At 41.4% G+C, this 18,653-nt stretch overlaps 1 protein-coding gene across 1 annotated transcript in view; it reads right to left on the reverse strand.

Annotated features, from left to right (window-relative positions):
- Positions 1-18,653, reverse strand: part of LOC135197854 (spatacsin-like) — a 443,463-nt gene that overhangs the window by 254,976 nt on the left and 169,834 nt on the right. Inside the window, 3 exon segments of the mRNA XM_064225036.1 lie at positions 11,050-11,173; positions 12,807-12,958; positions 13,084-13,224. Coding sequence (XP_064081106.1) covers positions 11,050-11,173; positions 12,807-12,958; positions 13,084-13,224 — 417 coding nt within the window.

Genomic DNA, 18,653 nt, shown 5'->3' on the forward strand with positions numbered 1-18,653 from the left:
AGCTTCTCTTGAAAGCCAGCGTTGACTGAAACTACATCGTCATAAGAAGCCATGAAGTCACAAGGCCATCCATGACATCATACAGTGGACTACTCTTAAGAGATAGGGAAAAACAATTGTCATGGTAATCACTTCATAGCGACGAATTATAAGTTAAAGGAAAAGAAAATACATTTTCTTAGATAGGGCTGCAACAAGGAGGCATTCGTGCACGTGTTGGAGGCGCCAGTTCTCATGATTATTCTAGAATCGCCAAGTGGGATATGGAACTCAACAGGCAGCAACGTGTCGCCGCATATTATGATGTAACTATTCGCCTAGATCCTTCTAAAACGATCCTGTCGTCTTGGGAGTCTGTGACGTTCGCTGGTAGGACCCGCCCCCAGATCGCCATATATATACGATGACAAAGTAAGAGAGATCATCAGTGAGAGACCAAGTCGTCCAGTCAGAGAGAGAGAGAGACAGATTTTCCAATGTTGAGCAAGCCTTCAGAGAAGAAACTTCCTACAAGTTGGTTTTGAGGAGGAACCCGGCTCAAAGGCTAGAAAGGAACAAGCTGCTGACAGGACTGACTAAGTTTCAAATTCTCTTCACAGCACCTACGAGCATACCAAAATTAGTGAAGTGGCCACTCTGGCAAAGGGAAGCAAAGTAGAGGGGCTCTCAAGATCTGAGCATAACGCCACAGCTGCCAGACTTCAAGGCAAGAAGCAGAGCTGACAAATGTAGAGCCTGAAAAGAAACAAACAATATGCCTTCCCCCTAGGAAAAGAAGATATCTTCTATCCTGAAAGAGGAAAAAAGAATCACATTTATCTGTAAGAATAAAGGGAAGAGAGTGAGCTGTACGACTCATGCCCATCCCCCCAAAATGACAGGAAAGAGACAACACAGCAAATCATGACTGGTCCTGGGCAAGCTGGTGGGACCAACGCAATTGGAGATCTTACGCCATCAAAATTCGTGTTGAGGAAGAGGAGGCATACCTTTATGGTAGAAAGCCAAATCCATAATGTCCCAAATCACACAAATTCTGAAAGACTAAAACATTACCACATTCTTAGAAAACGTGTAGCAAGATACCATTGAAGAGAAATAAAACATTGAAATATCCTAACACAAATGTTTCAATATATTTTTCAACAAACAAATGCAAAATGCTTGAGAACAAAATGTAGCTGGCCCCTCTCTCAATGAAGGGGCAATATCAACCCGAGAGAGACGAACCAGCATTATACATAAAACAGCTGATGACGAAGCAAAAGGAATAAGCTTGAAGCACATTGACTACAATTTACGACTGCCCCAGAAGAAGTGTGAACACAGAAATCCCAGAATGCCACATAAATACGTTGATGCTCATGGGATAAAAATGCTGGATAAAAATGAAACAAAGCACGGGCTTCAGTAAGAAAAAAAAATAAACAGACTTGAGGGGAGGAGAGCAAAACAAAGGTTCACTCTCCAAGGTGGTTGAAGAAAGAGTGATGCATCACTGGATTCATGCATAGTGGGCAGCATGGTCGCCTAGCCAAACAAAATACTGCTTCAGCTAATTTTTAAAATTCTAGATGATCACGGATAGTGAAACTATTGCTATGTAATTACTTGGTAAGTTGCATACATAAAATATGTGGACATTCACATATTTATAACAGTTAAAGTGCTGACTTGCATCTTGTGCATAGAGATTAGATCACATGGGCTATTCATTAAATATCTTTGAAACTTGAAGAAAAAATAAAATGACTTCAGCATGATATTCTTTCTGGTTCAAAGAATGACATATTCAAAGAGATTTTATCAGGTTTGTTATCTGATAAATTCAATAAACATAATGGGGTTGAGAGATACTAAACCATCACTGATTGAGAGGTTTTGTTTGATTTGGTCATAGGAATTCCAACCCTGACTATTTTATCAGTATCTTCATTTAAAAGTAATATCCTCATTTCCCTTCATGTTGACATGGGCAGGGCTCAAACATATCTATATTTACACCATCTTTATATAATTTGTCAGATGTCAATGTATCTTGCTGCACAAAAGAAGTTGTTGGGCAACAGTTCCAAAGGCTTTGATAGTTTCCAATAAAAAAATCTCTGTGACAGAATGTTTTCAATAAATTTAGATACTGAATTCATTGCACTCAGTTCCGTACAAACAGAAAGTTATGTAAAAGAGTATTTATTTGTTTATTAGTTGAAATAGCAGAAAATCCTATGCCTGTTAGAGATTTGGAGCAATCAGAATAGACTGCTTCTAAATGTTCTAATATAAATTTATTTTTCATAATTTTCATTAACAAAAAATATAAATGATTACAGATTCAGATTCTAACAACACATGTAGCCCAAGGAGAAGGCAATTTAGTTCTGGAGAAAATCTGATTATCATATTTCTGGGCTCAGCTCGTGTCGGCCTATGAAAGGATCCTTAATATCATTCTTTCTAGGTAAAATTAATCTAAAATTACCAGAGAAAAACAAAATTAAGAAAATGTCAGTAAAAACTGACTCGCTCACTATTAAAAGAAGTGTCGGTATGATATAGGGGCGAGTGTGGAACACTACCACGAGACAATCATCAATTAGAACTTCCAATCAGAATCCCCCCAAGAGAGAGCCCGATACCAACGGGCGATGCAGCCAGCTATTACTAACTAGTGAGGAGGACGCCACGGACAGCAGCGCCCCTAGCGGACATCCTTAATTTTAGCGCTAACGCCAAGACGTCTTTTTCCTTGTGCTTGCTATTTGTTGGATTTATCCTATATTCTATCATGGAACGTTCAGCTATTGCCACGGCTAAGTTAAGTAACTCATAAGTAATATTTTACTACATTTTTATCTTCCGGGTACCAGTATTTTCCTCTTAAATAGGTCATATACGGTTCCCTGGTTGTCTCGTGGCGGCGCCATGCTGCCTCGTAAGAATTCCCGGTCCTCCATACTGGGACTTCTTATACTTATGGGCTTACTTTATTACGTTCATTGTTTTTACATCGAGTTTTAGCTAGTTCAGCCCTCCTACCATTTCTCTTAGTTTGGTATTTAGGGCTATTAATTATTATTCCGGCCCAGCATCTCGGGCTCTTGCTCCTTTCATCGGCTATCGCTGGCTCCGAGTAGGCCTCTGTTTCTTGGAACAGTCTGCCTCCTCCTGGGCTTCTTTCTCTTTTACTAAAAGTGTCTTTTCCATCTTTTCGATGTATTATTTATTTCATTTAGGGTGTTAGGCTAGCCTAGGTGCTTGTTCCTTGTATTGGTACAGCCTGGTTCACGTGGCCCTCTCACGGTTGTGTTGCTCGCGGCCTAGGCCACTTGCGGTCACGTGTCCCATCGCACCTTACCCTGCCCCGCCCTCCCCTTCTGGTATAGGGAGGAGCTGGGGGACCCCTTGGTTGTCATGACAACCTCAGTTGCCTTCTCTCTCTACTTCTCTGAGGCGGCCAGGGGTTCCTCCCAGCGGGGGGTATAGGGCGACCACTCTTGAGGTACCGAGTCTCCATGCGGTAGTTGGTGAGGCGGGGAGGAGTAGGCCATCCCTCCCCCCCTCCCTCGCTCCGCCGTGTTACACCGAGATCTATCTCCCCCTCCCCTGTTGCTCAGCCATCTGCCTCTCTATACGAAAGGAGCCTTCCGTCGCAGCCGGGGCACCTTTGGTTGTAGGTTACTGGCTCCGCTAGCGGGCGGGGTGGGCACCTCTAGTGGTCGGTTGCTTGCCTACTATATCCTTACATCTCTCCCCCGCTACCGGGAAGGCCAGCTTGCTTCTTACCCGCGCACTCTTACTAGTAGACGGGCGGTAGGGAGGTTGTTGTATTATTATTACTAATTTTAAGGATATACCCTAATTTTACAATGAATTGTTACATGATTTTGTCTTCCATCCCCACCATTTTCCGTCGTGGTTTCCTTTTTCCACCACTCCTGGTTGGTTTCTCTTTTGTGTCTCCGCCATCAGCGGAGCTATAGCCTAGAGAGCTCTACCAACCTGGTTACCACACGTATTTTGGCAGGGCTCTGGTTTAATCTAACTTTATCGCTCCGGCACCAGCGGAGCATCTGTTAGACTGTAAGTGTTTACCTGGTACTCATGTATCTTTCCACTTACAGGCTACCAACTGCCAGGTCCCAGCCTGTAACGCGACGCTGTTCGACCCCTGTGGACACGATGAGTGTAGGTCTCACGCCCCTTGTGCCACGTCTTACAACGAGACGATCGTCTGGCACCCTGAAGCCTGCGCCATCTGCTACGACCTGGTCGGTCAGCTGGGAGATGGGGTAAGTCCCTTATAGGCTTACTTATCATTTTACTAACAACTTTTAGTCATAAGTTTGTTAACCCCGTCCCACCATTGGAAGCTAATCTCGCCTTTCTTTCAGGCTACTGGTGTGAGGGAAGTCGCCCTCGCCACCCTGAAAGCGTGGGGGGCCGGTGGGGCGGCTTCGGAAGAACGCCGCCAAAGGCCAGCCTTACATTCTGGATAAGAAGCTGGCCGTCCAGATCTTCCCCGCGGGCAAGTCGACCGGCTACGTTGACCCCTTGTCCGCTGCCCCGCTGATAGCCTCCATCCAGCAAGACCTCCAGCAGTCCTTTGATGTCGTAGCCTCCCAGGAGTCGGTCCCGGACGTCGCTGCCCTGGACCTTAACGTCGAACCTATGGCGGTAGGGGTGGAGGATTTGTTGGTTGAGGTAGGTGTGTCGAGCGCCCAAGGTCTTTCCTTGGGTGCTTCTGGATCTTCTCCTGTCCCCTCTTCAAGTGCTTCATTCCAAGGCTTTGTGGGATCTGAGATCCCTACCCGCTCTCCCGCTCTCTCTGTACCCGCAAAGGTGAAGGGACAGAGAGAACCGAAGACTCTAGCCAAGACAACTTCGAAGAAGTCGTCTTCGTCTTCTTCGGCTAGGAAGTCGTCGACTTCCTACGCCGATGCGGTGAAAGCAAGGCCGAGCTCTTCTCACCCAAAGAGCTCCAGAAGCAAGGCTTCTAAGGAGAAGGCTCGCGCGCTCCCGCCGAGCCACTGCCTTCTCACCCCGCCCTCCACCGCTTCCACTCCGGCTACGCCGGTAGGGGTAGCAGGCCCTAGCACCTTTGATCCCTCTGCTTTCTCAGAAGTGGTGATGCAACAGGTGGGCGAGCTGGTTGGCTCGCAAGTCTCCGCCCTGGGGACACGGTTCGAGCAGATGTTTGCACAGTTGTCAAGCACTCTGTCTCAGTCAGGGCAGTCAATTCAAGATCTCTCTAACAGGATGAGAGAAAATGAGGACCGAGTAGCGGGGCTATCTCAGGTCCCTCTTCCAGTCTCCCCAGCGCCAAGCACTGGGATTCTTCAACTCCCGCCATATGACTCCTTGCCAGCTTTCTCTATGGAGAACCCTTGGAGAGTAGCTGCCTACGCTCCATTCAAGGATGGGATGATCTCTATCCCGGAGTGTGGAACTCGAAGGATTGAGGACTTCGAGTTTTACCCTCCGGGTCTGACGCAGCCTTTCATCGGTTATGCTAGGCTGACGCCAACGGCTCTGACGAGGGAAGACAAAATCTCTAAAGAGTCGGTCTTATATAGTAGAGATCATGCTCTGCGGGTAATGGGTTCACTGCCTTGAGGACTGGGAGTGTACGAACACCAAACTCCAGGCCTACAAGAGTCCCTTCACTATTTTCGCGACGGAAGAGGAGGTTTCTCTTCCGTTCGCCACGAAATTAGTGGAGAAGTCCCTTCAGGCAGTCCTCAAGGATGAACCCATCCCACAGTTGAGGGAGGCGGAGTCTACTTCTCCACTCTTCCCGGCTTTCGGAGAATTGTGGGAGAACTTGCCAGCTACATTCACGCTTGGTAAGCTCAAACCGGACTGCGCCATGGACCAGTTCGGCGAGAAACTACCAAGGCTGCCGGATTCCCCTAATCCAGGGCAGAGTTTGATGCGCGATCCAGGTTTGGCAGGTCCCTCAATTCCCTTATTATTACGGAAATGGCTGCCCTCTCCTATGCTACGGAACCGCTGTTCAAGATTCTAGCGAAATCTCGTCCCAGACGTTCTAACGACGTCTTTTGATTTCTTCCAGGCTAGGAGGACTGCCGGAAGCAATGTCCTACAAGAGTGTACCATTAGGCATGAGCCTAATAGACTCTTAGCCTCTAGCATGTGGGGAGCGGATCTCTTCCCAGAGTCCGCGGTTAACGAAGTACACCACGAAGCTGCTAGCTCAACCAGAGCCCTAGAGCTAGGTGGGGTATTTCCTCGAAGAGGAAACAGGAGTCCGTTCCCACTGCTGGTAAGAAACAGAAAAAGGCTGGTAAGAGGTTCCAGCCATATAAAAAACTCCAGCAACAGCAGCAATTTGTGCAGGCGGTCCCAGTTACCCAACAAGGACAACCTGCTGGTTCCAAGCAGAATCAGCCTATCCTCCTGTTGTCCCCTCAATCTCAGCCATCCACCTCCTACGCTATCTCGCCGCCTTCAACCCTACATATGAGGCTCAAGGCTACAGTCAACCGAGAGGTAGGGCGAGAGGTTACTTTCGTCAGCGTGGCGCAGGAAGGGGGACAAGGAGCAGGCAGTTCAGAGGGGGCGCTGGTGGCCAACCCGCCCATCAACAATGAGGCTCCCCAGGTAGGAGGGCAGGCTGTTCCTCTTCCGCCACAGGTGGGGGTTCAGCAATTGGGCACAGAGCATAGTGTCCAAAGGATTGGGCTGGAGTTGGATCAAAGATCCCCCTCCAATCAAATCATTCCACCAGATACCGTCAAAGGAATTGACAGATTACGCGGAAGAACTCCTTCAGAAAGGAGCTATTGCGAGAGTCAAGCATCTAAAATTTCAAGGTCGCTTATTCAGCGTGCCAAAGAAAGGCTCAACAAAAAGAAGGGTAATCTTAGACTTGTCAAAGCTAAACTCTTTCATTCGTTGCGACAAGTTCAAGATGCTTACCCTCTCGCAAGTAAGGACCTTACTTCCGCGTGGAGCCGTCACATGCTCCATCGATCTTACAGACGCATACTATCATATCCCTATAGCCAGGCACTTCCGCCCATTCCTAGGCTTCAGGCTAGGAAATCAAACATTCTCATTCAAAGTGATGCCCTTCGGTCTGAATGTAGCCCCCAGGGTATTCACAAAAATAGCAGAAGTGGTTGTTCAACAATTGAGAGCTCAGGGAATCATGGTAGCAGCATACCTCGACGATTGGTTGATCTGGGCACCAACGAGTCGAGGAATGTCTCAAAGCCACCCAAAAAGTAGTTCACTTTCTGGAACATCTGGGGTTCCAGATAAACAAAACGAAATCCAGACTTACTCCGGAATCTCGTTTTCAGTGGCTAGGAATCCAATGGGATTTGTCTTCCCACAATCTGTCAATTCCAGTGGCCAAACGGAAGGAAATAGCAAAATCTGTCAGGCAATTTCTCAAATGCAAACAAACGTCAAGAAGAAACCAGGAGAGAATCCTAGGGTCTCTTCAGTTTGCTTCGGTAACAGATATCCTTCTGAAAGCAAGGCTGAAAGATATAAATCGAATTTGGCGGTCAAGAGCAAACTCCAAATATCGAGACAAGTTGTCAGTAATCCCACAGATCCTCCGCAACCAACTACGGCCTTGGTCAAAGGTAAAGAACTTAGCCAAGAAAGTACCCCTTCAATATCCCTTCCCAGTGTTAACCATTCACACGGACGCATCCCTGTCCGGGTGGGGGGGATACTCTCAGTTCAAACAGGTTCAGGGGACTTGGTCAGTTCAATTTCGCCAGCCTCCACCATTTAAAACGTGTTGGAAGCAATGGCAGTTTTTCTTACTCTGAAGAGGCTGCTTCCCCCGAAGAAGTCTCATCTAAGGCTAGTTTTGGACAAGTGCAGTGGTAGTTCATTGCATCAAAGAGGAGGGGTCCAAATCCAAGCATGTGAATCATGTCATGATAGCCATCTTTGCATTAGCAAACAAACACAAATGGCATCTGTCTGCCACTCACCTGGCAGGAGTTAAGAAATGTGATAGCAAGACGCCCTGTCCCGGTCAGTTCCTCTGGAATCAGAGTGGTCTCTGGACGACGGGTCATTCCAGTGGGTAGTATTCCGGAGAGTCCCAGGTCTCCAAGTGGATCTCTTCGCCTCACAAGCGAACCACAAGCTCCCTTGCTATGTGGCCCCCAACCTGGACCCTCTGGCTTATGCCACGGACGCCCTGTCGTTGGATTGGAATCAGTGGAGGAGAATTTACATTTTTCCTCCAGTGAATCTTCTCTTGAAAGTCCTAAGCAAACTAAGGTCTTTCAAAGGGATAGTAGCTCTGATTGCACCGGACTGGCCCAAGAGCAACTGGTATCCTCTTCTTCTGGAATTGGGTCTCCGACCTCAACGGATCCCCAATCCCAAGCTATCACAATCAGTACAAATGATGGACTGTGTTCGCTTCCTCAGGAATTCTCCAGACCCTAACTTTATGGACTTCATGAAGTTTGCGGCTAATAAAGATGCTGATATTGACCCACAGAATATTCTCTTCTTAGAATCAGATAATGTAGAGTAGTCAAAACCATTAGACAATTCTGGACTCAGCTGTTAAAAAATTAGCATCTTTCTTGAGAGAATCGAACACTACAACCATGACAGTTAATTTGGCTATATCCTTTTTCAGATCCTTGTTTGAAAAAGGTTTAGCAGCTAGCACGATTACCACTCATAAATCGGCTTTGAAGAAAATCTTTCAAGTAGGTTTTCAGATAGATCTGACTGAATCTTATTTCACGTCTATCCCTAAAGCCTGTGCTAGACTTAGACCTTCTCAGAGGCCTACTACAGTTTCATGGTCTTAAAATGATGTCCTCAAACTAGCTTCAGATACTGACAACTCATCTTGTACATTCATAATGCTCCTGAGGAAGACATTATTCTTATTAAGCCTAGCCTCAGGAGCCAGAATTTCAGAACTGTCGGCTCTATCCAGGGATGCGGGTCAATGTGGAATTCCTCCCATCAGGAGAAGTTCTACTTGCTCCGGATCGTAGCTTTTTAGCCAAAAATGAGGATCCTCTTGCAAGGTGGGCTCCTTGGAAGGTTATCCCACTTCCACAGGATCCTTCTCTCTGCCCAGTATCAACTCTTAGAGCCTTTCTATCTCGTACTTCTTCAAGATCCTCAGGTGCTCTCTTCATGAGAGAAAAAGGTGGTACCTTGTCAGTAAAAGGTATTAGACAACAAATCCTTTACTTCATTAAACAAGCCAACCCTGCGTCATTCCCAAAAGCACATGATATCAGGGGAGTAGCCACCTCAATTAATTTTCAACTATGAACTTTGAGGATCTTAGAAAGTATACTGGATGGAAATCCCCGACAGTCTTTAAACGGCATTATCTAAAGTCCTTGGAATCTTTAAAGTTTTCAGCAGTAGCAGCGGGAAACATTGTTTCCCTGATTACTGTATAGTAGTTGTAGTATAGATCCAGGTCTCCTTTCTACCTACATCATCCAACATGCCTCACCCTATCGCCAGGCTACTCGAATATCTAGCCTTAGCCGTTGAATTCATTATAGTGGATTGTCCCTTATTTTTTTTTTTTTGCTAGGGACATCCACACTTGTACTGATAATGTACTCCAGTGTACCTACCCTTATATGCTAGGGTAGGACACAATGTTTGTATATATTTTGCCATACTTATATTAAGATGGACTTTCAGTGTACCTACCCTTATTTTTATGGCTAGGGTAGGACACAATGAGTTTGTATATTTTGTAAATATGTTAAGTAAACTCCTTTTGTTTTTTGTTTATATTACATGCATCTCTTGTAATTTACTTTATTTACTATTTAAGTACTTTTAAAGATTGCTAACGTTTCTATTTTTGTTTTATGTTTTTAATATAAGTTTAGTTTAAGTAAGGGCTTAGTTTTGTATGCTGTAATTGATTTACTTATATTATATCCATCATTTTACACTGCTTTTCATTGTTCCTTTTTTCCATCTTGTCTTTTTCTCTGGTACTCTTTCATAGGCCGACACTGAGCTGAGCCCAGAAAAGGGATTTTGACGAAGGAAAAATCTATTTCTGGGTGATTGGCTCGTGTCGCCCTATGAAACCCCCCCGGTGTTTTGGTTTGTTCCCCCTTCCCCCCCTTGCAGGACAAGATGTTTTTAGATTAAGGATGTCCGCTAGGGGCGCTGCTGTCCGTGGCGTCCTCTAGTAGTAGTAGTAGCGGCTGCATCGCCCGTTGGTATCGGCTCATCTCTCTTGGGGGGATTCTGATTGGAAGTTCTAATTGATGATTGTCTCGTGGTAGTGTTCCACACTTCTCCCGCCTATTATCATACCGACACTTCTTTTAAGAGTGAGCGAGTCAGTTTTACTGACATTTTCTTAATTTTGTTTTTCTCTGGTAATTTTAGATTAATTTTACCTAGAAAGAATGATATTAAGGATCCTTTCATAGGGCGACACGAGCCAATCACCCAGAAATAGATTTTTCCTTCGTCAAAATCCCTTTTATAGGTTCACTGACATGATTAGCTCTAATTGGGATGGTTAAAAAAAACTGACATTTTTATGATAAAATAAAATTTTACATATATACTTATCAAGTAATTACATAGCTAGAAACTGTTAGCTATGTAATTACTTGGTAAGTTACTTATGTAAAATGCTTCTTTGTTCAAACATCTTTCTAGTGGGAAAACCACTTGCTTGTACTTCTATTGTACTTCACATAGGTCACACAGTTGTTTCAAAATGGGTTCACCACTTTTAACTTGCAATGTGGATTTTGAGATGATCTGGAACCACCAGTACAGATTATTAGTGTTTCCATTTTGAATGAATTCCATTTTTTTTTACTGTCCAAATACTGACCCACATATATACTTCACTTCCATTGTCTAGCACTGATTGATGGTACTACGTTAAAAACATACATTAAAGCTTATGTGCTTTTTCCACAAAAAGTGATTAAGTGCCAAATATGTGAAAGTCACTATTAATCAGTTTGCCTTTCCCAAAATTTTAAAAACTTGCTTGATAAAAAACATAAAAATCTATCATTCCCTCACCTTGCTCAACCATAGCTTTCACTTCAGTCACTTTTGCAATGTTTTGTTCTTTCAAACTTTCCTCCAAAGCTATTAACATTTCTCCCAAGTCAACTTCAGAATCAATGCTACTGACGGATATATCCTGGAAAAAACAAACTGGACTTCAAAAACAAATGAACACTTAGAAATAAATAAAGTTATTACAAAAGCATTGTATAATGTCATTTTCTTTGTATCAGACCATCCAGAATTTTTTTTTATATTAATTTAGCTTTTCTCAAATTTACACACATTATTTTATAAAAACTGGATTCCATACCATCAAGCTACATATTGCTAATATGAAATTTAATTTTGAAAGAAACAAACCACCAGTATTCAAAACTTCTCACTAAAGTATATGGGTGCCTGAATAGCAGTGGAATAGAGAGGAAAGAAATGAAAATCAATTAAAGCAAAATTAAGCAAGCGGTAACTAGAAAAAAACCAAAGGGAAAAGTATAGTTAGAAAAATTGTTGACCAGAAGTTGCAGGAGTGGTATAGGAGTGAAATATTACACATCAAATTTAACAGATGGGATCATAATAGCTGCTCAAGTTTCTATTATATACACTGCATGGAATAAAGAATGTCTGATGGGCAAGATAAATGAGAGTAAATTAGGAAGTTAGGAAGGAGAAAAATCTCTTTACAGTTAAAATACATGACTAAGATGTGGTGAAGCATTTATGTTACCTTAGGGACAAACTGTACTGTGAATCAGGTGCTGAAGATGTTAAGAAAAAGAACAAAAATAGCATAGATGAAAGGAAAAAGATTGTCTGACAACTAGCAAATAAAACTAAAGCATCCCATGGGTAGATTAGATTTGTATAGATTTTTGGCATTATGCCAGCACTGGGGCAACTAAGGCCATTCAGCACTGAAACGGATATTGACAGTAAAAGGTTTGCAAGGTGTTACTGGAGGAAATCCTCACAGTTGCACAGAAGTACAGTAAAAGGAATGAGAGTAGTTGCAGCTAGGGGGCTGAAGGGATGCTGCAAAGAACTTCAAGTAATGCCTACATGACACCGAATGAGGTGCACTACAGGACCCATTGGTAGAGAGCAAAAACTCATGAGCACATACGGCCTGTACTACTCAACACAACAGAGACAAGGAGACTGACAAAGAAAATGCATTAGGTTTTAAAGATATGACGATGTGATTGTAGAATACTAACTCATTGCCAGTCCTGTGCAAAATTTTTATCATGAATGAGGAAAGTGTCGAGGGATATGGTTTCCTTAGTCTGGAAAATAGGTTTGGATATGTGGTGAAATGGGACAAAACCAGTAAAACAAGCAAATAGGGAATTAGCATAATGAATGCCAGTAAAAATATCAGATCATAAAATAAGTGAATAGATAAAGGTCTAGACCAGTGGTACTTCAGGAGCAAAACGGACACACAGAAGAGTGAACAGAACACTTATCAAGCTAACCCCATAGTTTTAACAGGTTATGTATAAAAAGCTAATTTCAAGATCATGTTAGAGGATCCAGGAAAACTAACATTTCTATTGCAATTTCATAATTACCAATGTATAAACCACTCTTCTGCATGTACTAGTCTTCACACTCACTAATCTTTGAAGTTTCTGAAACAATTAATAATATGTGCCAAGTACATCTAGAGAGGGAAATTTTAAAAATGAAAAACTGGTAACTTGTAAAACCAATGATTCGCAAGGATCAAAAATATTCTTGCTTTATCATATATCTATACAAACCTCATCCATGAGTGCTGCAACACCTTCACTAGTAATGAAAAGGTCTGGTATGTTATGGTGTAATCCTGGAACTATGACTGTTATTTCCGTAAAAATATGGTGACTGCTCAAATACTTGGTGTTTACATCAAAGGCCAAATAGTGATGGACTTCTGGAAATAAACAAGAAACAGGTTACTTTACATTGAAAATTATCAGTAAACAATATTTAAAATGCAAAATAATTATAGTTACTTCACACAACATATGCTAAACATAATCTCTATACAGCAATCACCTGCATTTTCATCTTTAATCATGCAAAAGACAGACAACAGTGTGTCTGACAAAGCCAAAGAAATTTGGGCAATTCTTGAAGGTTGAAAATTTGAAGGCCATATTATCTGCCGTAGCTCCAATCTCTTTCGGCACACACCACCTGAAATATGCATAAAAAAAGGAAGTTAAAAATTTAAGGTGTATTTACAAACAGATTGAAAATGGTTTTATAACAAATTTTTCATGCTCCTACTGATCATATAACTACTATTGCCTTATTTCTGAGGATGCAGAAATCCTAATCTCATCAGACACATTACCCGAAACCCAGAGAAGATTGAAAATGTTCCATCCTGCTAATGGTACAGCCTCTGCTTTCCTCTTTTTTTGCAGAAAAAAGAAATAAACCAATGGGGCTGGAAAGAGGTTAATACCAATATGATAATTGGATTTGTATCACTAAAAGTTGCTTAGCATTATAAAAAATATTTTGATTTATCACCCCATCAAGCATATATTGGTTGCATAAGTATTTAGGAGGAAAGTTTCAGAGTGATCTAAAGTCAAGAGCTACAAACGCTTTCCCTTCCCAAATACAGCAAATGAACCTTCATGATGACCAGACCAAACAAAAACATCTAGACTTCTGTAAGTAACCTATCTCAAGTAATACTGGTACAACCATGAGGGACCACCAGGGACTCAAAAAATGAATGAAAACTCCAAGTGACATCAGATTAAGCCACTGAGATAGCTTGATGAATCCAGTCCTTCAGAATCTGTTTCTTTCCACACCTTGTATTCAAGAATAACCTAGATGAGCTAGGCCTAAGTCCTTTGCTCTCCACAAGTATAATCTCACGACTTACACAATTAAGCAATTGATCTTACTAGTGGTGACCCTGAACATGGCTAAGATGGCAAACTGGACAGCAGTCACATCAATGACATCCAAATAAGTCATAGCTATGGAGACAAGTGAAAGGAAAGTGATGAGGGACCAATTTCTTGTATAAGTACGGTTATCCATAATGCATAGAGTTTGTTGACCCTAAAAGAAAACCAGGTCCAGCAAAGAACATGATCTCAAGGATCAGGTCAAAACACCATGCCACACCCATGGATTCATATGTAGATTGTAACAGACTCAACTAAACTAATGTAATATAAGCAAGGTTGACTGAAGACCTGCTCAAGATATCAACTGTAATGCTGCAAGCATCTATCCACTAGTGAATAGGGGGGGGGTGGGGGTGGGGTGGGGGGAGACACCTGGACACGTGGTTCACTCATGAAATATGACAAAATAATAATATTGAAGAATTAGATAATAATAAAGTAAATGAGAAATATAATAGAAAAAACTATTATAGAAATGAAAATAAAATTTTAAGAAACAAATAATGACAACAATAATACTAATAATGGTCAAGAAACGCAATTGTAAGCTAAAACTCTTATATTCTAGTATAATATTCAATCATTTACCTTCATTTTGCAACAAATTGGAAGTCTCTAGCACAATATTTTGATTTATGGTGAATTTATGAAAAAAAACTTTTTCCTTATGTCCGCGCAGTAACTCTTCCAAAAAAATCATAAATTTTTTCGTCCGTTGTCGTAATGTTTGCACTATTTTAAATTAGCTGTTACATAAAGTTTTATATATGGAAATGTGCACAATTTCATGTAGAATACAACAGTAAACAACTCATGGTTGTAGCTTTTATCAGTTTTGAAATATTTTCATATAAATAACAATGTGCCAAAATATCAACCTTTGGTCAACGTTGACTCGACCGAAATGGTCAAAAAACGCAATTGTAACCTAAAACTCTTACATTCTAGTAATATTCAATCATTTACCTTTATTTTGCAACAAATTGGAAGTCTCTAGCACAATATTTTGATTTATGGTGAATTTATGAAAAAAAAAAACATTTTCCTTACGTCTGCACCGTAACTCTTCCGAAAAAAATCAGACAATTTTTCGTCTGATTGTCGTAATGTTTGCAACATTTTAAATTAGCCGTTACATAAAGTTTTATATATGAAAATGTGCGCAATTTCATGTGGAATACAAAAAAAAACCATGGTTGTAGCTTTTGTCAGTTTTGAAATATTTTCATAAAAATAACGATGTGCCAAAATTTCAACCTTCGGTCAAATTTGACTCGACTAAAATGGTAAAAAAAACGCAATTGTAAGCTAAAACTATTACATTCTAGTAATATTCAATCATTTACCTTTATTTTGCAACAAATTGGAAGTCTCTAACACAATATTTCAATTTATGGTGAATTTATGAAATAAACTTTTTCCTTATGTCCGCGCAGTAACTCTTCTGACAAAATCATAAATTTTTTTCTGATTGTCGTAATGTTTGCACCATTTTAAATTAGCCATTACATAAAGTTTTATATACCAAAATGTGTGCAATTTCATGTAGAATACAACAATAAACAACCCATCGTTGTAGCTGTTATCAGTTTTGAAATATTTTCATATAAATAACGATAAATAGAAAAAATTCGTCCTTCGGTCAACTTTAACTCGACCGAAATGGTCAAAAACTGCAATTGTAAGCTACAACACTTACAGTATAGTAATATTCAATCAATTACCTTCATTTTGCAACAAACGGGAAGTCTCTAGCACAATATTTCGATTTATGGTGAATTTTTGAAAACAGCTTTTTTTTACGTCCACGCCTTACGAATTCATGCATAAAATTTTCTCTGTGTTGCCTTGATCGTTTTACGATGTGTTATATACCAAAATGATCGCAAATTAGTGTACAATACAACAAAAAAAATTAACTCGTTAGCTTTAACCATTTTGCTCATTTGTATACAATTATATATGAAATTTTTTTTTCGCGCTGTCATATATCCCAATATTTATATATGATAATTATATTTTTTTCATTTCTGATGATTGCATACTAAACTTCAGGCAATGACAAAAAAAGGAGCCAAAAATGAACTCTTAATCTTGAAAACTAAGCGTGCTGTGATTTTTTGAAAAAAAAAAAAAATTTCCGCTTTGGCGCTCACTTGCGAACGCCGCTGGCATACGGGAGACGATTTTTAAAATACCACTTCGGCGTTTAAAGGTTAAGCACCCATTCTCTCGAAAAAGCTATCTCTTCTCCCATTGGTTGTCGGAATTACCCCCTACAGGGACAAGGATTTTAAAGGATCAGGAGCCAGCGGCTCATCCTCAGAACGACTTTGGAGCTCAGAAGAACACCAGACCTAAGACAGGTCAGATCTCAGCAGTGCCCTGCAGATGCCGCCTTCTCCCCCTTTTTCTGCTTCCCCCCTGCTCTCTTCTGGGACGTCCCAAGTATTTTTTAAAAGTCCATAGTGCATGGAAACTTCAAGAAGACTAACAAGCCCCTCAGGAATCCAGGTACTGTGAGAGTAATTCCAGTTCAGCCAGGGAATTGTTTTTACCTTTGTCTGTATTTCATTTCCTTACTCCAAGGCAACTTGTTTAGTTTCTCCCCTTGTGATACTAGTGAACATTCCTCTAGTAAATTTAAGCAACGAAATAGTTCTCTTTGTGTAAATTCCCAGTTATTTCATTCCCCCCCATGAGTGGCCTTTTTGATTGAAAGATAGTAGTGTGTAATGTTCGCCCTCGTGCCCCCCCCCCCCCCCCCCCCCCACCCCCCCCCCCTTATGCCAGTGTCCTATCTATTTGCAGACAAACACCGGGCCTGATTGTGGTAGGAATTGGAAACCCTTAGAGCAAAGCTTGCATTTTCAATCCGTTTGCGCAAAATTTCTGAACGCCGTGTCTGGATTGCCCCAGCCACATACTCTGGTGGATCGACAAATCAACCCCCTTATTAGTCTCCTGGAGCTCTGTAAATTCATGTAAATACAGTGGTACCTCGAGATACGAAAGGCTCAACCTATGAAAAACTCGAGATACGAAAGCAAATATGAACAATTTTACGGCTCTACATACGAAAATTGCTCAAGATACTAAAGGTTGTTGCTGTAGTCCGAGATTCGCCCGGACTACCGATAACAATTTTGAAACTCGCACGCTGCCAACTGAGTAGACTCGCCACCATCCTCCCGCTCTCCCATTGGTTCCTAATGCTAGTCACTGCCATGAGATCCTTCTCTCCTATTGGTCATCATCCCCCCCATCATGCATCTACGTACTAGTACGTAGCAGCGTTCTTCTTCAGCCATTGCTTCTTACCAGTGTTATTGTTATTGTACGCACGTGGAATTCGTTCATTCACATATACGATTTCGTTTGTTAATGTAAATTCGTGTTAGTGATTTCGTTGTGCTACTTTATCGTGTTGTGTGAGAACCTAATTAGTATACGTACTACATTACTTAATTACGTAAAGTATAGTCATGGGTCCCAAGAAAGTTGCTGAAGTTCACAGAAAGAGAATGCTTTCTATGCAGACAAAAATGGAGATAATAAAAAAGTATGAAGCTGGCTTGCGGTTGAGTGTGATCGCTAAGGAATACGGCCAAAATCCGTCGACGATAGGCACCATCCTTAAGCAGAAGGAAGCCATCAAAGTAGCTACACCTTCCAAGGGCGTGACTATTTTGTCCAACAAGAGGAGCCATGTGCATGATGAAATGGAAAGGCTGCTTCTTCTATGGATTGAGGACAAAGAAATCGATGGCGATACGATAACCGAAACGGCAATCTGCCAGAAGGCCAGCGCTATTTTCGGCGATTTGATTGCCCAAGCCGAAGACGACAGAGGAGAGAGGACATCGACGACAACCCCAGAGTTCAAGGCTTCTCATGGGTGGTTCAAAAAATTCTGTAAACGGACTGGCATCCATTTGGTGGTGAATAAATTGGGTTTTAAATTTTTTGTAAAGTTAAGTGTTACAGTTTTGTTAATGTGTTTTGTAAAGTTTAGTTTTATTTTTCTGACATTTTTTTTATGTTTCGTAAAGTTAAGTGTACGTTTCTGCCGTTTGTCCTCCTCCTCTGTCGCCACTTTCGGAGATAGCCTCACTCAAAAGGTAAGCTTCCACATTTTACTACATACGTACAGTATTTCTTGTATACCATGTACACTAATACACTTTATTTACAGGTAATTAGCAGTACATATTAAGTTAGGTATTGTATGGTCCAAATTGTTGTAGTATTTCATTGTTTATAGGTCAATTTAGCTTTATTATGAAATTTACTGGGGTGTTTTTGGATGGCTTGGAACGGATTAGCCATTTTACATGTAAAATGCAGTTCAAAATACGAAAAACTCATGATACGAAGGGCGCCTCGGAATGGATTAATTTCGTATCTCGAGGTACCACTATACAGTGAATTTAAAACTAAAGTCCAGCTTTTATGTAAATTCCTCCTTCCTCAGTAATATCGGCCTCATGCCATATTATTATTATTTTTTTTTTTTTCTGATCTCTTGTCCTCCATTCAAGGCCAAATTTTTCAGTGTTAACTACATTTTCCAGGAGTGAACGAGCTAAAATCAGAATAATATATATATATATATTAAAATGTAGATAGGCAGTCCCGTTATTGGCGGATTCAATTAGTGGCAATACGGTTTTATGGGGCTTGTCTAGT

The sequence above is a fragment of the Macrobrachium nipponense genome, chromosome 21 (genome assembly GCF_015104395.2).
Source record: "Macrobrachium nipponense isolate FS-2020 chromosome 21, ASM1510439v2, whole genome shotgun sequence".
Lineage (NCBI taxonomy): Eukaryota > Metazoa > Arthropoda > Malacostraca > Decapoda > Palaemonidae > Macrobrachium > Macrobrachium nipponense.